Source organism: Solea solea, chromosome 13 (genome assembly GCF_958295425.1).
Source record: "Solea solea chromosome 13, fSolSol10.1, whole genome shotgun sequence".
In the NCBI taxonomy this organism is placed as follows: Eukaryota; Metazoa; Chordata; class Actinopteri; order Pleuronectiformes; family Soleidae; genus Solea; species Solea solea.
Window position 1 is genome coordinate 19,162,805 of NC_081146.1, and position 23,109 is coordinate 19,185,913.

Genomic DNA, 23,109 nt, shown 5'->3' on the forward strand with positions numbered 1-23,109 from the left:
TGATGTAGCTGCGTGGGGGGAGAGCGGAGGTAAAGAATCAAAACACAGATTTAATGGCTGTTTTAGCAGAAGCCACAAACTTCAGTTTTCATTAGCCTTTTTCCATCTTGTGCATTCATTTATTGCCAGACACCATTATTTACTTTTACACAGACCCTCTTCCTTCCTCCTCTTTATCTTATAACATTTCATGTTCCCATGTGAATGTCCAGGCTTATTCAATACAAAGGGGGGGGGGTCCCTTTTCATTTCTCAGGTGTGTTTTGGGAATGCAGTGATTGTAAATGTTGATGTGTCCAGTTTAGCATTACTGTATGACAACTTTTCCATACCTTTCTTCAAAGCACTGAGCAGAGGACATCAAGACGTATCGGAATGTGTAAAACATGGCTTTTAAGTCTGCAGATGTCTCACACACACGCTTGCATGCACACACACATTGAGACTTTCTTTCTTTCTTGCTTTCTTTCCTACTTTCTCTCTCTGAGTATTTCTCACTAAATTCACTCTCTTAGTGTTCAGGATGGCAAATCCAGCTGCCCACAGTTGCCCTCTCAGTGTTTGATGGAGTGCTGTAGCCTTTGGCCCCAAGCTGTGTGGTTATGAACTCCTTGCACCTGCCCTTACTTGACAAGTAACAGCACAACACACATTTACTCAGTCAGAAATGCATGGACGCACATGTCTGGCTGTAACACACACTGCAAAATAATTCACACAAACCTATCCATATAGCACTCTTCAAACCAACAAACTACCAACCCTTGTGTTTTTCCTCTTCCTGTGTACCCCACTTTTTTATAGTCCAACAGCTGGACAAAACATTGTCCAGAGTCCCACCCAGCAACCACCAACCCCTGGCAGGTGTTCCCTGCCCTTTTGGACATCTGTGTGGGCAAGAGGGATATGTTATAGTGATACCCCAAGTGCTATTTATCAAAGAGCAACCAGAGTAGAGGGAATGGCTGTCAAGCCAATCTTTCATGTTCCAGATTGGCTTGCAGTTTTTAACATTTCCATCTTTTGTACAGTTGGGAACAGTTGGTCTGTATGAAGGCCTACTCATCACTGTTGCAAACATTTCTCCCTTAGTGTAATGTAAAGGGCAAATGATCACTGGATCTGGTTATCCATCATCCATAAATGTAGATGGGTCATGTGTTTTTAGGTTCACTGAGGCACAGTCTATTATACTGCCAAATGTCTGGTGCCGTTCTTTAATGTCAAATGGATGCAAGTTATATTGTTTCCATTGGGAGAAGGGAGCTTAGTTTTATGTAGTGCCCTTGTCATTCTCTATCTTTCCCTCTGGTACTGGTTCGCATTAAATAACCCTGTGTCTGTTTGTACATATGTGTGTATCTGCATTCTGCATCAGTTTTTTTGCTCAGCAAAACTTATTAAAAGCTAAACTTATAAAAAATACTATGGAAACTTCCAGACATAAAGCTCCAAACTAAAACAGTATTGTGAAGCACTATGCTATGCATGGGCTTATGCCTGAATGGGGACATAAAGAAGAATATTTATGCATCTGATTCTTGAACTTTTATTTTTCCAAAATAAACAGCAATGAAAATGATAGTCAGTCATCTGCCTGATCTAAATGCTAAAAATAACACTAGTTATTGACAGGGCGTGCAGGCTATTTTGACATTGGGTATTAACAATTTAAATACATTCATATTTATGTTTGACATATACCATATAGCACTGTTATTATAATATGTTTCCAGGTGAGGCCATCAATTGCTTGTTTGGACTTGGTGAGGAAATACTGTAATTCACATGGAACTTTTGTCCTTTAGACAGAGGACGCTGGAAGAGAAGCCAGTAACTAAAGCCACAGAGAGACTACTCTGTTTGACCTGCAAATATATTAAATGGTAGATAGGGATACAGAATGAGGGTTATTAACATTCCCATCTTGCATTTGCGCTGATGGATGACCTTTCAGACAGCAGGTGAAGAAGTTGCTGGGTAATTTGTCTCTGAGAGGGAGAGGAGGGAAGTCGGTGGTTAGGGATTTTAGCAATTGCCGGTAATTCCCTTGGTTTAATGTGATGTGTAAATGTGTCTAGCTGAATTGCACCCTTTTCCCCACTGCCTTACGTTTAACATTAAAACTACTTTTAATTTGTCTTGTTGTTAAATGTGATGGCATGGTTTGAAACAGCCATGTTTATTTTTGCAAAATGTATACTTTTGGATGGCCTTAATCTGAGTTTATACATTTGACCCATTAAAGGAATTTGAACAGAATTGGTTTGACTGATCAGACAGAGAAAAGGATTTTGGGATAGGATTAGGTGAAAAGTTCCTAAGAGGTAGGAAATCATAGAACAGTTAAATGTAAGTAAATGTAAGAGAAAGAGAGTAGAGAGGATGTGGACGTAGAACAATAAAAACCTTTAGATGTGCAGACTAGTTTCAGGGACTGTTGCCAAATAATGTCCTGCTTTTATAGCTTCTCTGGTAGCCCCACTCACCTGTGCTTTATTAATGCAAAACCTTTTTCACTTACTGGTAAGCAATAAATCATTTGTTCTTTATCCCTTTTTTCTACGTTATGTTTATATAGTATTTTCTTTTGAGTTTGCCTTTGCTGTTTGTTTTCCGTGTATGAGTTACTTATCTTAGTGTCACTGGATCAGCTTTTGACAGGAAAGGCCACTCTCAGCTGCAAACTCTGTCAAAAAGTGCTGTGGACACTTTTCAGAAATGAAGTGCTATCACTGTATGAGTGGATTGTTCTGAGAAGTAAAGCCTTATTGGTACAGGTGATGTAAGAATTTAATATGATTCCCTCAGACAGTTCCAGCTCACTGGAAGAATGTAACTTGATGGATGGATCCTCCTCTTCTCTCTCAATGGGCGGTTTGGCACAGAACTCCCTTTGCTTCACAGTATCTTTTCTCCGTCCAGTGTATTTCTCCCTTTCTGTTCTGTTATGTGTTTCTCACCATAGAAATAACATCGTCATATCATAATGGCAAGTATGTAATCCCTCCCACCCCCCTCCATTTTGGAAAGATGGCAGACAAAGTGTTCCTTTACACTAGAATGCCATAAAGAGAAATAATCTTAGAGGCTCCTTGATGTAATGCTGGTGTTAGGTGAGTTGTTGTTGACACTAAGATTGATACAGACGGGACTGTATTGGATATTCTTTTGGAAAGATATACTCTTTATAATGGCCTGTTACTCATACTCCTAATAATCCTTGTTATTTAACCTAAAATATTTGATTTGTTCAGTTTAGTAGATTTACTGGGAACATAAAAAAAACATTTGGACAAGCACTTGAGAATTTGAGTTTTTTTTTTTATCTCTTTCAATTTCCTTCCTGTGCAGATTTTAACAGCAACATTGCAGTGATGTCGGGACTTTACTGTAGTGAATCCAAAATCCCCTCTGTAGATGCTAAGTGTTTTTATAGGAAAGTTTGTTAATCTGGAAGAATAAATATAAAATCAAAAGTTGCCTCATGAAGGGTTTTCAGACTGCATCAGCTTGTAGTTATTTTATCTGTAAACACATAAAATAGAACTAATAAAAATAATAGGCACATGATTAGATTTTAGCAAAGCCATTGTGAAGGTTGAATCCTGGTTCTGCTTTTCTGTTTCTGTGTGGATTTTTTCCCTCCCTCCCACAGTCCAACAACATGGGGTTTAGGTTAATTAGAGACTCTAAATTGACTGTAGGTGTGAAGGAGAGTGAATGCTGGACCTGCAAAGTGTTGGGGAAGTCTGTATTTAAGAGCACTTGGGTTTTTCTATGGGAGAGAATGAAATGGAAAGACAGGGGTCAAGAATAATTAAAGGCCAATCAAGTGCTTAACAAAGCCACAGCAGCAGTGTTTACACCTGCCGGACTGCACTTCATTTTCACTTTGGAGTTTTTTCTTTTTATTAGGTGTGAAACCTCTGGGCCCGTCACCGACTCTCGAGGGCTCGGTCCAAAACCTGGAGCTGAAGTTCTGCAGCCGTGCAACGGTGAAATGTGCCTCAGGAACCTTGGGAGCTGTAAAAGTGTGCGCCAGGACCCCAGGTGTGTGCAGCTGTGCCCTGTTAAAACTTTACTGCCTGTGTAGGAGGGAGAGAGTGAGACCGGCTAGACTCTTCTTTTACTTGCTATAATGTGCCCTTTTACACATTCAGTCTCTCTACGCCTTTTTTTAATATCCCCCTCAGTCTTAGTGTTGATTTCTTTACCACAATGTGATTCCGTTCTTGTTTTCTCCTGGGTCACTGTCACTGGGCTCCTACCACATGTTCAATGGCAAGGATGTTTTTTGGAGCTAGTGTCAACACGGAGTTCACAAGGTCAAGCATCACATGACATGAAGTCAGCCAGATGATGAGATGTATTACAGTGCTTCAGTATTGAAGCACTTTAAGGAAAGAGGAGGAAGAGACAGTAATGCAATGTTGCAGAAGAATTGCTGTAAAACACCAAAAAAGATATACATTAAAAGAGTTTCTAAGTACAACATATAATAATCTGCTGGGGGGATACAATAAGTAATGACATATTTGTTTACCCAATTTACTGTACATGTATATTGTATGTTCCTGCTGGTTAATTTAACCTCAGTGGCTCACAATTTTACAAGTTTCCCAGTTTAATATTCCAGTAAAATGGTAATGACTTATTATTTCTACATCAGTACTTCAAATGTGATTCAAATCAATAAGCTCTTGATTTTCAATTTTATTTATTCCCTGGTCCACTTTTAAGTCATATAAATGATAAATAACTTTTAATTCATGGAAAGTGCTTTTTTTTTAATTTACTACCAGTCTTTAATTGTTGTCTCCCAGGTTCAGGTGAAGGAGTGAAGGAGAAGTTGGTTCCTCTGATTCAGGGGCCTTCTGACACCAAAGAACTCCATATGAGCCGCTGGCTCAATGAGATCCGCAAGCCTGAGTCTTTGCTAGCCCCAGACCTGCTGGTGTTTTCTGTTCTGGTCCCTCAGCAAGGAGACAGTTGCAGGAACTCAGGTAGACTCTACTCTCATCTCCTCATTGCATTATTGCTCCACCCATCTTTTTTAAATCAATAGCCCCCGTTGATATACTCTTTTGTTGTGGTTCTCTTGTTTGGATTAATTACAGGCATTGATAATCCATGTCATAGCTCAGTTCTAATGCAAAAGTTTTGGTTTGTTTAGCTCATCATGTTTTCCTCCCTCCTTCATTGTCACACAGTGCCCCCCTCTCAGTTTTTTGTTTATTATAACTGATTGTTTAGTAAAGCCAATAAATGTTTTTCCGACCAGTATCCTTGAAGCAGGGTTTGCGGCTTGATTTCTCTTTTCAGGCAGCGTGAATTCTCTAAACAGCAGTTATTCTTTGTCAGCAATGGGTTGAGCTGGCTAACAACAGTTAACCACTGGAGGATTTCTGTTGAAGGCTGCACTGATGTCAGGTTGCAGTGTGTGATTGCGTCCTTAGACCACAGGTTATATTTCTGGTGTCAGTAGTAGAGTGTGTGGGTGTGTGAATGTGTGTTTTGAGTTGGAGAGTGGGATCATTCAGTAGCACTTTTGAAAGACTTAAAGTTGTATTCAGACAGGAAAGCTCAATGTGCTAATGTACTTGCTTGAGTAAGTTCCACTGTATCAACAGTCAGGTTTACCTTGATTCTTTCAATATGGTCTGTTGTGTTTTTCAAGCTGAAATTGTTCACGTATCGTGCTTTTTCCTGTAAACGAGGCCATAAAAATCATTAAACTCTCTTCCCCACCTGCAACTATAAGAGCAGGCAGCCCAGCTGGGCTCATTGTTAAGACTTCTTCATACCTTTATGTACTTAACAGTGTTTTATATGTCTTGGCCTGCGGCTCAAATTGGTCAACAATACATGACTCATTTTAGGTACTGACAAAGGCATCTTCCAGTCCACGTACAAATAACAAGCAATTCAAACACACACAAAATCACATATCACAACCGAATATTTGACATACATATATTTTTTTGGAGGATTTGTCTTTAATTTGTTTCTGTTCTATAGATTATGTACACTAGCCTAGATATGCATGTTTCAAAAACTAATGGATGAATCATTAAAAAATATAGGACAGCGCAGTGCACACATGTACATTTTCTACTTTTGTAAATCACACAATACATATTTGTGAGAATTTAGATTCAAATGTCTCTTCATACTATATGTCCAGCACATGCGAGTTTCTCAGTGTGCACCAGGGGCTTTTCCTCAACCCTTCCCTGCCCCGAAGCAGATACAGGAGAAGCCTGGGGTGACTGTGTAAAATAATACACCTCCACTACTTCCAGTTCTTGTTTTTTAGAGTTCAGAGTCACAACTGTACATCACTTTAAATACGGCGCTGTGGAGATTCATTGTATGGCCTTGACTCACGTAAACCCTCAAACTGGGCGCTGAATCATATCAGGCCTCTACACTTAAAATATGTCAGCGCTGAGATGGAGATAGATTTGGTCTCAGCTGGTTTCAGACTGTAAGAAGGTGATACAGCTGTAGCTTAGGGTGGAGTGAAGTAAAAAGAAAAGTACAGTTTAGAGACGGTGGATTTCGGAGGTCATCACTAACCAGGAATTCCGTTGCTGTTTGAATGTCATCCAGTCAATCATTGTCCCATTGCTAGTGAATGGTGTCAAGCCAACGCTATAAATCACAAATGTAAGGCAGGGAAAAGCTTAGATTTCATAGGCATCTCACAGTTTGGTAGTTGTGAGTACTCACAGAATACTTTTTGTGGAAATTACTGTGACATAGGAGAACATTCTAAAAGCAACATTGTACTTCTGACGAGTATTGTTCCACCTTTTATAGCCTCCAAAAACATTGAACGATATTCTTAGGAACACAGATGAATTCTTAAAAATGCACAGCCTCAGCCTCAAACAATAGCTCATAAAGAGACAGTATATACATTTTTGATTATTAAAGCCTGATCTGAACACAAACCAGAAGACCAAATAGAAGTTAAAAGAGGGTAAGAGAGAAAGAAGGAGAAGGTGAAAGGGAGGTGGGAGCTGACTCCCAGAAGCACTGGATATATCATCAGCAGATGTGGAGCAGAGGAAGCCTGTTCTCTTTCCCATCACTGCCTCACTAGTTCTTTCCTTTTGCATGTAATGTTCTTTGTTTCATCCAATTTAAAATCACAAATCAAGGTTCTCTACACATATTTCTACCCCATTATTCTTTTAATAACGCGACAGATTTATACATCACTGGGTGATTCATAGTTGCATTTGTATATCCAAAGGTGAAAAAAAACAACTTAATGAATGAAAGCAATGTTGTGCATTAATGTTATGTTGTATGTCTGTTTTATTTTGAACACAAAGCACTTCAGAACAGCTGACACAGACACACACACACTGCCAGAAATCTTTCTTTTATTTATAGCATACCTGTCAATGCAGTCAAAGCTGGAGACAACAGTGTGGCTTGACAAAAACAGTTTCACCAGAGAGAGTGTGTGTGTGTATGTGTGTGTGTCTGCACACAGACATTTTTTGGTGTCTACTTATAGGTCTGTGTTTTGTATGGTGGTCAGAGTGACATCAAAGCCTTTGGTCTGTCCACATGTCCCATGTCCCTGCTGTCAACCAGAGGGTGACTGGGAGCCTGTTAGAGCAGTGTTAATGGAATGATGGATGTATCACCTCATTTAGCCAAAGATGAAAAGTGGAGTAGCACCATTCTAGATGGCCTAAACCCTTTTGTCCCCTAAGACCAACTCAAGAGGCTCAGTGTTTTGTGATCATGACATTTCTGAATTGTTGCAGCTCTTGGACTTGACATCAAACACTTTTTGTTCGTCCCTTGTGGCACTATTGATTCCATTTAGAAAATGTGTAATGTGTGTTTATTCCACATTGAACAAAAGACTGAGCTTGGGGAGAAAAAGCAACTCCCGACACCATAGACATCCTGAAAACATTAAGATATAATGATCCACAATTAACTTTTATATTCTATTTTACATTTGATTTGTCACTTCTGGTTTTTGTAGGAAAGCAACGTAAAGCACACAACGCTGTGGGATCTGTCCACCCATTCCCCAAAGCAAAATGTTTACTTTAAGAATAAGCTTATTGGTCATCAACATCAAACTACCAGTTTGTTGTCAGTAAATTGTTTGACTATAACATATGTGTATATACTCGCATGCCTTTTGCATACATACAGCTTAACTAGTTTGTTCATGTTTTGGTGTGTGTGATTGACTGCTGTTGATGGTAAGTTCAGTTTTCACTGTTTCCTTCTGGTCGTGTGTGATTTCTGTATTGTCTCATTTCTCAGAGGATGTGACAGGTTCTGGAAATCACTAACCCTTTCTGTATGGCTTATTTTTTCCTTTAAAGAGCTTAGAAGTCACTTTTGCTTAAAGTTATGATTATTTTAGTAATTTGGTCAAATAGACAGTTAAATTCTATACTAATGTTTAATAACGCATCTCTCCCCGAAAGTCTACAGCACTTATGTCTGGGTCTCTTTCTATGACGCACTTGTCTGTCTGAAATATTTTTAGAAGAAACCTCAAAGCACATTTAGGAACGTTGTTTTTCTTTCTGTGCTGAAATTACTGTATTTTAAGTAATTAAATGCAACATTGGTCCAACAATTTAATGCAATTTTGACACATTATAATTTTCTCTCTCTCTCTCTCTCTCTTTCTATCTCTCACTCCTTCAAACCCTTTCATGCAACGTTCATTCACCAAGGAGATGAACTGCTTTCTAATATGGCCAGAGACATCTGTTTTCTGTCTAATTGTTTACCAGTGAATTAAAACAAAATTCCAATTTACTTAGAAAATAAAGAGAGGGTTGAGTGGCTAGGGGTGGCTTTGGAGAAAGTCCCTGTACACTTGTAGAACTTCTGCAGATCCAGGCTAATGTGTTTTCATTTAACACAGCTGAGGTTGGGACATTCTAATAAATTAAACACAATTAAAGGCGTGGGTTTTTACGCAGAAGAGCTGAGCAGCTCTGCTTTGAAATTTCCTCTTTTATAGATCCAAAGGCATATAGCAATTCCATATCTTGCCTGTTAACCCTTTGTGTTACAAGGCAACAGTCCCACATGATTTCCCCCTAATTAAGTAGTCCTTCCAAATGGACCCAACAATGAAATATCTTGGCAGTTGCAGAGCACCACGATAGCCAAATGTTCTCCCCCTTTTCTTTTCATTTTCTCCCCTTTTTATAAAAACCAAACACAGTTCACGTCTGTGCTTTGTTATGACACAGTGAATAATGAGAAATCAATGCCATTCTTAAATTGCATGAAAAAACAGAGTGAGGGATGGAGCAAAACATAGAAAGAAAGCAAGGCAGCTGTACGCTGAGTGAGTCTTTTTGGATCACAAAAAGTGAGGCAGCTGCTGCAATCCAGACCTCCTTGATCAGAAGGGCACAGGTTTGTCTTCCACGTTGGCCCAGCTGACAGCAACGAAGGGAGCATGTTATGGTCTGACTGGTATCTGATTTATAAATTATTTGTGAATTTAATCAGAGTAGAGTGGTTCCTTCATAATCAGTAGGACTAGAAGTCTGTGGTCATATCGTTCCACTGCATGTAAATTATCAGTGTTACTCAAGAGACAGCTTGATCATTTTGATCCCTGGACAGTGGCTGGCTGGCTGGCTGACTATCCTTATTGGCTTGGTCTTGTGCTTGTCACTGTTGATGGATGGGAAAGACTAAGGGGGCCTTGGACGGGGCCAGTGTGAGGGAATATAGGGCTAAAGGGGTGTGTGTGGAGCTGGGGTTGATTCTGTACTTCAGTGCAAGCAGCAGCAGCCTGCAGGTGTTCCTCTCACCCTCCACCATCAGGACTCACACCAAAGAAGGGGGATGGTGGGACCAACGGGTCGGGTGGGCTTTATGATCATAGCGAAGACGAAAAGAGCGGGCGAATAAGGGATAGCATGTGTTTTCCCCAGGCACGCCAGCAGCTGTGAGACAATGATTTATGCTTTTCTCAGAGCTCTGGGATCTCAAAATGTTACATTTAATCAAGCACACTGAGAGCAGAGCAAATGTTAAAGATGTTCCCTATAAAACTCTCCAGTTTTGATCTCTTTACCATACCATGGGAGCTGTGGGAATAGGGGAACAAAGTGATCTTTAATCTTAATTTAAACATATTGGAGGGAATTATGAAAGCTACATGAAATTAATCCTGGGTGAATTCCCTGGCATTGTAATACTGAAAATATGTAGTTCCTTAATAGATATCAAAGCTGTTTTCTCTTTAATTACAGTTTGTGTTTTAGAGAGATAAAAAATATGTTTGTCAGTGTTCTTGTAGAATTAACTCCAGTCCAGTATATCTATTTTACTTTAATAGTCACAATCACTCACTTTATTTTGATTCAAGATGTTGCTTACACTGCCATCAACACCAAAAATACAAAAACAACACCCAACAACTGTGCTGTATTCCTCTGCAAATGTGTCATGTGATTTCCTTTTGTCCAGTTGTAAAACATGTTAAGCAATCTGTTCTCTCAGGTCAGAAAGGCTTGAAACACTATTTTGCAACAAAATAGCAGCACTTTGATGTTTCACAGTAGACCTGTACAGTAGCATCTCATTTAATGTTGACTTTTATGTAACCTTTGAATGGGCTGCACTGACACTGTAGATGGGTGTGAATTTTGGGATCTCCCATGGTAGTCTCCTCCATTACAATCTTTCAAAGGCCTGCCGTACTTTCATACATCCATCTATCATGCTCTTTTTCCCCTCCTTTGCATGTGTTCACTCACTCCATTAAGTGTTAAATCAACAGTCTGGCTTTGTCACAGGCAGCAGCTTGAGGGCTTTAAGCTGCTGGCCCAAACTCTTTCTGGCTGATAGATACACAGTAGACTAAAAGGTACTTAAAATACATTTATAGTACATGCTTGTGAGAAAGTACAAGTGTGTCACGCAATTGGTGCTTTTAAAAACTCCAGGTTTTATGGCATACACATTAAAATGAATCCACACTTAATATTAGATTTAGTTCAGGTACATAAAACTACAACATTTGACGCTGTTCCATTTGTTTATTTGTCTAAGTGCCCTGTGACTTCCTCAATAATTTGTAAAATCTTCAGGACGACCACTCTCATCATGTCGTCTCAATCAGTGTGTGTGAAGCAGAGCAGGTAATGTGGAGATTAGACCCGAGGGAACCCACTCAGTATTGACTATTGGGGTCAATCACGGCCCATTACTGGAGTTGCTCATCTGGGAAGTACTGAGCTACTTAGGCCACTCTCACAGTGCTTAAAGCCTGACTGAAGTGTTAGGCTTAGGGGCAAGGGGCAGATATTTGGTGCAGGGGAATAAGGGCTAGGGTGAGAGATGGAGTGGAGTAGGAGTGTGACTCAGGCTATAGCTGTTGTCCATGATGTCACAGCTTCTTTGTGGCCATTTGGCACTTGCCATTATGCAAGACTTATTCAAATTATTTTAGTTGCAAACTCAAAATGGAACAAATGACACTCTAAAGATCCCTGTGTATAGTAACAAAAACAACGGACACAGACAGTGGACATTTCATTCGGAAAATGGATTATACATTTTTAATCATGCAAGCATTAAACAACCACCTAGCCATTTTAAACAAATCAATGAACAACATTTATAGGATATTTTAAGATGGTGGAAATTGAGTATGTACAGTATGTATCCTCTTGGATAAGAGGAGTAATGTCTTCAACTGAAATCAAGCAAACCATGTAGCCTATAGCTAACTCCTGGCCTTGTCAAGGCCAAAGCTGTCACACATTGTTCAGGGCAGTGTGTGAGTTATTGCTCTTCCATGTCTGAAAGGTGTGGTCTGGGTATGGCAGGATCAGAGCAAGACAGCGCATTTGCGCAAACACTTCCAAATGCCACACATGTTTAGAAAGTTTTCCACTTGGTTTGATGTTTTCATTCAAGCTGTTAAGGTTTTCCCGTTTGCATAGAAATACAAAAACAACTGAAAATCCCTAAATACCTTGTAAAATCATGGTATGCTAGCACATACCAGTACCAACACATGAAATGCGCATTTGGACTTTCTGTTTACACTGACACAAGTCACGTCTACCCAGGGCACTTCCATTATTCCTAATTATCTTGTTAAAGCTCTGAATACAACAACAGAAGCTACTTAGAGAAATGAAGGGATGGGGACAGTAAGAAGAGAGATAAGTGTAAGTTGTGCAGTTTGAGTAGGTTGTGTATGTGCTGTGAATAGGAGGCAGTTTACTGACTGTTTGCTAAAGTGGGCAGAAGTAATCCCTCATTCACTAGCTGTTTACACTTTATCCAATTCTTGGCTGAGTAGCAGAGGTAGACAAGGTCATTTAAGTTAACCTTATCTAATTGAATGTTGTCACTGGATCAAAGGTCGCCACATTCCACACACTCAGATCAAACATCACACAGCACAATCAAAACAATTGGCTTCCCCAGATCACCTAATCAGGGGCTTGGGGTTTTATTCTCTCAAATTAGAGGGATAATGTCCGCACTGACTAAAAGGCCAGACAGCCTTCGGTTATCTGCATTGGAATTAGTTAGTTATATTTAGTTGTACTGGCTGTATATACCAATATTCAATTTCAAGTAGATTTGAACGTGTCTTTATCTATTTTGTCTAACAGAATACTTAACATTTTTAAAGTTTGTTAACCAATTGTATGTTTTCAGTGGCTCGAAGTAACATTATCTGATGAAAAATTAATTAAAAACAGTTTTGTGTCACTGATTATATGTTTTAAACTTTGTCCTTTGAGGCTTCATGGTTAATGTAGATGAGTTGGTGTGATGAACTGTGGTTGAGCTGTCACGCCGTGATGAATTTCCCTTTCTAATGTCTTCCCATCGTTGCAGAGACAAACATTGATTTGTGGTGGCTCGCTCTACATTTTACCACTTAGTTTATCAGTGTCATTATGTGAGTGTCTGTGAGCCATGCTTCCTTCTTTCATGTCTCATTATTGCTGATCAAGCTATGAGTGAGATCAGTCACCACCTCCTAGTGATATTAGAGGTTGGTTACTGATTCATACATTGCCAGTCCCAGAGTCACATACAGGCTAACCAGAGTTCAGACAGATGATGAAATGTCCTAGCAAAGCAGTATTTAAGTGAGCTGGCTGGAGTTCCCTGCCAGTAGCCAAACCAATATCTGTCTCGCCGCTTGAGTGCCCATCAGAAAACACGCTGTGGGCGTGGGAAGGGGATGAGAGCCCATTAGCTTCTTCACAGCTCAGCTGCCATGCATCACCTCCTCCCACTATGCCCTCCCCTCATCTTCTCTGCTGTCCCCCCTACATTACACTCCACTACCCACTCCACACACACTTTCCCATGCTGCACTGTTGCCCAATTGAGTGCACACAATGACCAAATCGTCAATGAACTGCAGCAACACTAACTCCATCCAAAAAAGTGAAATATTAAAGGTCAGTGAGCTAAGTACAGTAATACATAAAGCAACTGTAGGGGTAGTAAATGTAAGACCTTGTGTTCTTAGACGTGTCTTTTGATACTGATGTGTGGAGTATTACTGGAGCACATCCCCAGCACTGTTTTGATATGCAATTAATTAAGCTAATTAAGCTAATGATAGTTGTGGGAGTTGTAATGTAGGGTTTGGCAGGACACTGATGGTGGTGGTGAGAGAGAGATTTCTCACAGCTCTGATCGAATGGAGAAAAAAAAGCAAAGTAATTAACACAATCAGCCGGTAGGAACCATGCCGGGAGTGGGGTGCTCACTGAGGCTGAGTCAAGAATGGAATGTGACACATCCCACACTAACATTGAATTCTCCCATATAACTGACATATTCTTTCATATTCTCATTTACACACTCAGGACATTCTCAAGAGGAACAATTACAAGGGACTATAAATTATTTTAGTGTTGGCTCATGTTCAAAAACACTGTCAGAGTCAGGAAAGAGTGCATTTTAGCATAATCTGTTTCTAAGAATGAACTATCAAAGATAAAGTTTGTTTGCCATATATCCTGGCCCTTTGTTGTTCAAAGTGTATTTTTTTAACCACTGTGATTTATACCAGTGACAGACAGACTGAAGAGTGCCCTCAGAGTCTTCACTCTCTCATCACATATTTATCCCCTAAATATGGAAGCAGTTCTCCTTCATAGTAGTTCTGTAATTCTTCTCGTCTTGTATGCAAAGCTCTCATTTGTCTTCAGAGTCCCTCAGAGACCACACAGGAACATCTTTGGCGAACCAAGAGTGTAGCTGCTGCAGGTTCAACCAGCTAAATTCTGTAGATTTAGTGGTCACAAGAAGAAAAACAGATTTAAACTTCTCTTATCTGCACGTTTAAAAACTCTACCAAAGACGACAAGAGCATGTTAGTGTTTCAGGTTGTTATAGTTCTCATATCGCTGACGGACCTGCTGGCTTGAAAAAAATACCTTTGTGAGAAATTTTAAAACTTAATGCAGGGCATCCACAGGCTCTGTAGGCAAATTAACACACACATGAACTAAACTGAACATGTTTAAATGACAACAAGGGGATTTATAGACTGTTTGTTGTCTAGCGAAACATGTCTTTTCAGAGATTAAGCTTAGGATCATGTCACTTGTCATTTGGCCTCAAAAGTTCAACTGAACAAGCTTTGATGTACAACATTGATACTAGCTTGCAGCCTACGGTACACCAGGCCTAATGCTTAGGTTGAATGAATGTTGCTATAATGTAATTAAGATAATTTGGAATGTACATGTCTATGTGCAGGCATATTTAAATCTTTATTAACTGTTAACAAAGGGAATTAATTGAACACAGGTCATGGGTGAGAAGAGCATCCTGCTCCCTTAACCCCTCAGTCACTTCTGGTAACCTGAGACTGAGTGTTTCTGGAGGGCTCATAAGGTCCTGTGGCTGGTCAATTTCAACTCAAGTTAAATTTTTATGGCTAGTTGTCAGCCTGACAGCATTGCACTTATTTTGTTGGATGTGCCTCTATTTCCCTTTTTTCTCCTCTCACATGATTTAAATTGTGAGATTTATCTTTCATTTTCGTCAATGTCGTTTTCTCATGACTCATGAAGAAAACGACATTGACGAAAATGTGTCCGAAAATGATCAATTTTCAAACTGCAGACTATTGGGCAGGGGCAGAGGTTTGACCCCTTTTAGGCTAGATACATCCTTGCTTCTGTGAGGCTGAGCTTTACAGCCAAGGTGCTGTCTTCTGGGACCTTGGAGCTTCCTTTCTGCTCAGTGGATGACTGCACTATTAGTAAAGGCATTCAAGGCCCCTGTCATAGAGTTCATACATCATAAATGTGTGGTTGTATTTGACACACTGGCCAGAACTAGCAGGCAATAATTTGCCTGATTGAAGTGTTGATGAAAGCAGGAGGTTTACTTGAACTGTATGCTAAAGTAGTTCAGATTGGTAGAGTTTTTGCAGTGCTCCTGTTAGTCAGTAACAGCCAGAGTTAAAAAGTCAAGTTTTTAGCCCAATAAAACACTCTCGTTGTTCCCATTGTGTGAAACATCTCTTTAAAAGATTTTGTGTTTATGGAAAACTTTTTAAGAATGAAAAAATATCTCATAAGGAAAGTTCTGTTTCCATGTGGATAAGGTGGATAAGGATCAAGTAAAACCAATTTTATGAAAATCTGATCATCATCTTTCATTCTTTAAATTTCTACCAATACTTGTCTCCTCCCAGTTTGACGTGCCAGGGATACCTCCCTAGAGAGGCACCCCATGACATTCTTACCAGATGCCCCCAGTCACCCTTCTGAGAAAACACCTTCTTTCAGACATGACCCATTGTTCATGACCCTCGGTGAGGGTAGGTACGAAGAGTGACCAGTAGATTGAGAGCTTTGACTGTTTGCTCAGCTCCATTGCAACAGCAAACGCAATATCACTCATTCTCATGATTCTCTAGCCAATCTTACGCTCCATTGTTCCTTAATTTGTGTACAAGACCCCGAGAAACTTCCACTCCTTCAGTTAGTTGTAAAGATTCATTCCCCACCCTACTGAGAACCATGGCCTTTGGTTGCTCATCCCTGCCGCCTCACGCTCACCTGCAAACTGATCCAGTGAGTGTTGAAGATCACAGACTTGAGGAATTGGATGGCCCTGAGAAGTGACCTCCTCACTTAATACTCCTGTAACATCTCCCACAGAACATCCCTTGGCGCTGGTCATATGCCTTCAGAGTAAAGAGCTGGTCAATCTAAGGTTCGACAATCGACCGAACCCTCCTTTCCATCACCTGAGAGTAAACTTTCCCAGGGAGGCTGAGTAGTGTGATGCCCCTGTAATTGACACACACCTCTCTTTCGGGCCTGCCAGTGCCCCAAAAGTGCCTCTTTAAATTTGTGTGCATTACATTTAAGATCTTAACAAATTATAATAATTAAATGTTAAGGAAATGAGAGATTTAATGTGTAACGATAAAAATAGTTTGGAGGTCGGTGATAGAAGCACTTGTAGAGGAAGTGATGATTGCTTATTGACTGCTGAATGAGTCTGCTCTGTTTTAGCTATGAGGTCTGGTTCCTAAAAAGGCAGAAGATCTTTGGCCAGGTGCAGACACTAAATCTAGACTGCTTCTCTGGAAAGAGAGATAGATGACTTGACTACATGTGTGGTGCATGTAGTAGTAGGCCAGAATACCTCACACAAAAAATGGGATATGACTGTGTGCTTACTCAGTAAATAGACATATGGATAATAGATATAAGTGGGGAACATAATTCAATATTCTACATCAGTATTTATGAATACAAACACATTGTAATTTTTATAAGCCACAAAAGCAACAGTAAGTTGACCCTCTTGTCAATCCTTACTTTTACTTTTTACCAAAGTGTATCTCCAATAAAGGTACACTCCTGTTTTATAAAAAAAATATTAATTTGTCCATTCCACAGTCACAGTTGTTCTTACAAAAATATGGTGTGGCTCAGCTCTGTTTGTAGTCATGTTTTGTTTTATCTATAAACCTTTTCACCAACAAATATTTTGCTTTACAATACAGTTTGAATATTTTAAGGGAAACAACACCCCTAGTGGCTTTAACAGTAATGTGTTAGTAATAGACTAACCGCTAGTTGACCCCCATTCTGGTCAGTATAACACTGAGGCATGGTTTAGAAATATTACTCTCTTTCTTTGTGTGTAAGTTATAGGCTTTTTGCTCCATTATCCCTGCTATATCAACACATTGATCTCATTCTCATTTTCTCTTTGATTAATCGCTGTGTTTTGTGACTGAACCATTGTCCTCTTAGTGCACTTTGCATATTTTTCATATGCCATCACTTTGGTGTTTGTTGTAAATCATTAGAATTCAACTGGAAAAGTCTTTTATCTATGTAGTCATGTGCTAATGCAGAGTTTTGTTGTGGTGAGACTCGTGGAGTGGAGCAGTCTGCACAAAACCTTTGTGCTTTGGCCCATTAGTGTCCCCATGTACACGTATTTTATGGCACAAACATGTTTGTTTGGGGTTGTCTGCCTTTTTGCCGCTGAGGTTGCTGGCTTTTGTTAATTTTTCTGACATTATAGGTTCACTAAGTCACTAAGCTCACCACGTTTCACCTTCATATGTGTCTGACAGACAGATGCCTTGCCTGAGTGAGAAAAGGGCTGAAACATGCAAGGAGGCAGAGTAATGTGTGACAGTCCTAAGAAGGTGGTGGGTACCTATAATGAACTAATAAACCAGGCTAATCTATAAGCCCTGTGATAGCCGACACTCTCCCACCACTTGTGCCACCTCCAAAGTGTTGGTGACTGCATTTCAGCGCCACTGCTTCTGGATCCCTCTTAGCCTCTGGGCCAGTCAGTCAGTCGCCCTGTCAGTCCAATCTTCCCATTTCATCAGTTTTGTTTAAGAGGCTCTTTAATGCCCATTGATTAAAGTGTCAAAGGTCATAATGTCATGCTTGTGCGCAACATGTCGGGGGTGTAAGGAGGGACCGTGGAGAGAAGAGGGGGTGCTGTGTGATAAGACACAGACGGGGGTAGAACCCTATCACCCAGTCACATGGTGGATTTATGACTTTTAGTTGAAGTGCTGCATCAAGTTTTATAATTCCAGTACTGTAGACCCACACAACTTAGGTTTAGTGTGCATGTAAGAGCATCACATGACAAACTCCATTGGGTCTTTAAAAATAAAATAGGTAGATCCTCCAATATGGATACATTTTATTACTTTTGATTTTATTACAAATAAATGTTTATGTCATGAAAGTGAATAGAAATCAACTAATTAGTTCATATTTGACTCATTTTACTTTTGTAAGGTAGACTGTTACATTCATTGTTGTAAACCATGGGCTTCTCCAAATGAGAAAATTAGTCATTTTTAATGCAGGACTCCTTGGCAGAAAAGCAGAACAAAATTACCATAAAAGACCTGCAAGAACGTTTGCAGAGTTAAGTGTGTTAGTGCACTCTTCACTGTGCACAACTGCATGCACAGACAATCTATATAGACGAGACATCAGAAGCAAAATCTTACTGTGGCCTAATCACAAAGATGTACACATTGTGCAAAGCAAAGATTGAAGAGAAAAAGGGTGTAACTGGAATGAAAATAAAATTGAGTGGCTGGCCATAAAGGTGTGTTTGGAGCAGCATTTGATGAAAAGAACACATCACCAAATGTTAAGCTTGAAGTAGATATATTCTGCTGTGTGGGGGTGTAGCCAATGACACAGGGAGGAAAAGGGGAGAAGTTATTCCTATAATATCATCAATTTCTGAGTGAAAATGTCATGCAGTCTGTCAAAGAAGTGAAACTGAAAAGAAGCAGGTATCATCAACTGGACAATGATCCAGTGAAAGCAGTACCTTAAAATCAAGGTCAAGAAACACAAGCTAAAGCTTTTAGAACAACCCTCACAGTCTGCTGAGTGGAAAATATTTATGTAGAAACATACAATGTGTAAGCATGGCAACCTAAAAACATCTCAGAGCTTCATCTGCAATAGAAGTGGGTGGAAATTCCTTTAGACAATAGCTGACTTTAGTTTGCACCAGTTTTCAAAGTGTGGAATACTAAGTACTAAGTATGGTTCACTTTTGTTCTACACATTTTTTAGCTTATGAATTAAATTTTTATCTGAAAGAAGGCACTCATTTTCAGTGTCTGTTTCCTTCAAGGAATGTTTTGAAATATGGAATTTACCCTGGTGCCCCCAACTGTTGCATACAACTGTATGACAACATAGAATATGCCAAGAGTCTCAAGGTCTGACCAGATAGTAATTTCAATGTAAACATTTAATTAACAAGCTGGAAATTAAAAGCTCATCTAACAATTTAAGCATGTTGTGGCCTATACCCACAATCCATCTCCATCCCCAGCCATCAGCATGAGCTCTGTAGCGCTCACACAGCCTGAGCTGTAGGAGAAAATGATACAATTACATGTCATTTGCTAAAGCTAGTCAGAAACAAAAACATGTTTTTGTGCCATTCTTTTCTCAGTAAGCAAATACTCTCCTGTCCTTGTATAACGGATGCTTTAGCAGCATCTACACTGACACTGACACTGATGCTATCCAGTCCTAAAATGTACAATTCTCTATCCTTGTAACCCTCTAACCCCTGATGGTCTGTCATTCTAGCCCCCTGCAGTGACAAGCTTACACTGCTGTTCACACCTCTCTTATCAGCCACCAATCAGTCTCTGCTATCAGAAACCTTCACAGAAGCTTCCTCTGTGGCCACAGAGCACAACAGCAAGAGATGGGGCTTATCTGTGAATTTACAACTACATGTTATGTTTCGCTGGTCAATACAAGTGTTGACCATGATTTTATTCCATATGCTTTAACCCAGCGTGTTCTAGTGTAATCCAGGGATCCCAGCTAAACGGTACATGTCAAAATAAAGCTTCCTTATTATGACATCTTACAGACATCCCATCAGCTGGTGTCCACACAGTAGGTGGTAAGGTGAACATGTGGGCACACAGCAGCCTGACAGAGAGCTACCGCAGTATCAGACGTGTAGAGGGTCATTTCAGAGACATTGTTGAACCCCTGCCCTTATCCCAGGTGTGAACATGGGGTCACCTATGCCTGTGGAGTGGAAGCAGCAGGGTACTGGAGACGGTGGTCAGACAGACAGTGATTAGATGGTCTCACTCCATTGGCTGGATGACACTCTGGATAATGTACCACAGCTTTATACTGGCTGATTACATAAATCTATATTGTGTAACTTTTCAATATGAGCAAATGTCCGTCATATTCAAACCACTGTCAATATAGTTCACACAGTACTGATTAAGCCTATCTGCACGACTTTCATGTCTCCATGTTTCTTAGTACAGCAGTGTTTTGTGTGTCTGTGGTGACATAGAGTGATGTGTTTTACATCACGTCTGACAGAAAGAAGGTGGAAGAATACCGGCTACACGAGTAAAGTGGGATGGCAGTGAACTTAACTTTAAGGTTCTCTGAAACATGAGTGAGCTGAAAAGAATGTTGAAAGAGAACGATTGGAATCTGGACCTGGAATCATCCTTTTTAGAAGTCTCTGCTGGCTTCCCTGAGGTGTGGGCTGAGTCTGGATTGGGTAGCAACAACAGCAGTGTTTCGGTGACACACTGGAGCTTTAAATACCTTCCTATTTATGAAAAATAAATGAATGTGTTTTTAAACACCGTTGACGGTCACCAAGAATGCGAAACTCTAAACACTTGTTGAGATCGCCTTTATGTTGCAGCTGCAGCTACAGTTGTTTAATTTCATTTAAACTCTCAGAGAGATTTTTGGCCATTCTGACTCACATTTGCTGAGATTCCAGTGGGCTTGCATGATTGTCCTGCACTGATTTATTTATTGCCCATGTTTTTTTGGAATGACACATCACTGGGTGTGGTGAGTGCATGCTAAGTTTGGTTGGAATTGTTTGTGGTTTACAAGAAAGTACAGTAATATTGCTAGATTTTATACGTGTGTGTGTGTGTGTGTGTGTGTGTGTCTGAGTTCTGCCACATATGTTGCACTGGTCACTGAGCCTTTCATCTTTGTAGTTTGCCCTTTGCAGACTGCCATTATGACAGGCAGGCAAAGAGAAAAACATTAGGAGGCGCGAAGAAATGTTAAGCATTGGGGAGTTCAATATGGGGTATCAAGGCAGAAAAACAAGCCAAGGCTCAAACATCTGGGCTGGCAAATTATCACACACAAACTGGAGAAGTTGAGAATTGGACAATGTACAGTACGTGTGTGGCATAAATGGTATGAACCAGTACAGAATGGAAACATATGCGCAGTAAACAGTGTAACAGGGGATATCTTTGTTGTCAAATATGAAATAAGATTTTAAGTATCCAATTAACATTTATTTTTTTGTCTTCGAGAAAGTTTTGTATTTAGTACAGCTGTTGTATTTTATGTCATGGCCAGGTGGCTGAGGCTTACAGTGGCAAAAGCAAGAATGTAGATAAAGAAGTAAGAGGGAAACACTCAACCTAAACACACTTAGAGAAGAGGTCATTCAAACTTGTGGTACGTGGAGCAGTCGTACAGACTTCTTCCTATCCGGTGCATGACCCCACAGCTTGCTGTATCAGTATCATCTCCAGGCTTGTTTAAGAAACTGGTCACTACAGAGACAACAGGGCGCCTCCCTCTGGGACCTGTGGTTTTACTGGAACTGGAGTCATGCTCTCTGTGAGTCCAGTGTACTCCAAGTATTGGCTGACACACTGTGACATTTTTATATTGCTGTCTAAATAAAGATTTGTTTGGTTTGTTTCCTAAAATCTAGTGTCATATTCAAAGTAATGACATGTTAGAGAGTCTGTATTCAACCAGATGATTTTAAATGATTAAACTGTTCATCTGTAACTTCTTGCAGTTTCACGATTCAAATTTGTTGGCTTTTCTTATCTTATTTAAGATGGCTGGTTTTGATAAATGCTCAGTTACCTTAATCCCCGTGTTGCCTCCTGTTCCAGTTGCAGTTGTACTATATACAGGATGTTTTAATCATTCAAAACTTTCTTCAGACGTTCTTTCCCATTTCCTCCTTCCTGTGTGTTTTCTTCCCGTCCTTCATACTTTGACTTTGTTCCTGCCTTATCCTTTTTTTCTCCACCTGTTCCACCTTAACTTCTCCCAAAATCAACCACCACACCATTTCTTTTCTCACTCCTCTGTAAGTTTGTAATGAATAAGCCTCTCTGACGTTTTCCTGGTCCTTGCTACATCACTGCCCCCTTGTGGTGTGTTTTTCATTAGGTCGACTCCCCCAACCCCCCACTGTCGAGTTGATGGAAAACCACAGTGTACACAGTGACCATATCAAGTTAATTATCTTGGGGCTGATTTTCCAGCTTGATAAAACAAAGCAAAGACTTCAAATAATATCTAGTGTTTATTTAATTAGATTATTATTGCCAAGTTTAGATGACACGTGCAGGTCCTTATGATCATGAAAGGTGGTCAGGAGTTCATGTGTTTTATGAAGACTTAGTGCCATGTCTTTTTAACATTAGAGTGTAGTTCTTAATCAGCTCATAATTACCACTTATCAGACACATTAGGACATCGCCTCAGGTGATTCTGAAAGTAAGTGACCCAACTGATAATCCAGGAATTTGGCCATGCGTAATTTCTGACTAGAACTGAGCCACACTATTGTCTATAAAGCATTCAAACATTATTATTTTTAGAAATGGTAAAGACACTGTCATAATCTGGAAGATGGAGTTCAGATTAAGAAAGTCAGGATCATGAGGGATCTTTTAGGAAATAGAATAAAAACATACATGCCTGCACACAAATAGGCTCTTAATAAATATGCAATTTGCACATTTGACTCTCTCTCTCTCTCTCTCTCTCTCTCTCTCGCTCTCACACACTCACACTCACTTTTTCTCTCTTTCTGAGCGCATGCATGAAGTTGTGTAAATGCTGGAAAGCAGAAAGGAATGTGGCCATTCAGAGGTCCTCTCCTCTACAAATAAATATTTGGTGATGACAATATTGGAAATATGTTAAACACGAGGAGGGTAATTTTCTATTCAAATAAACCTCCACTCTGGTGGTGGTGAGGGGAGGGGGCGCAGATGTG

The 23,109-nt window shown here is 40.0% G+C and overlaps 1 protein-coding gene across 4 annotated transcripts in view; it reads left to right on the plus strand.

Annotated features, from left to right (window-relative positions):
• LOC131471017 (intermembrane lipid transfer protein VPS13B-like) overlaps positions 1–23,109 on the plus strand; it is a 309,917-nt gene that overhangs the window by 73,057 nt on the left and 213,751 nt on the right. For all 4 annotated transcript variants that reach the window (XM_058647216.1, XM_058647213.1, XM_058647215.1 and 1 more), the window contains exons 18-19: positions 3,919–4,053; positions 4,827–5,006. In XM_058647216.1, coding sequence (XP_058503199.1) covers positions 3,919–4,053; positions 4,827–5,006 — 315 coding nt within the window. The remainder of the gene's footprint in view (positions 1–3,918; positions 4,054–4,826; positions 5,007–23,109) is intronic.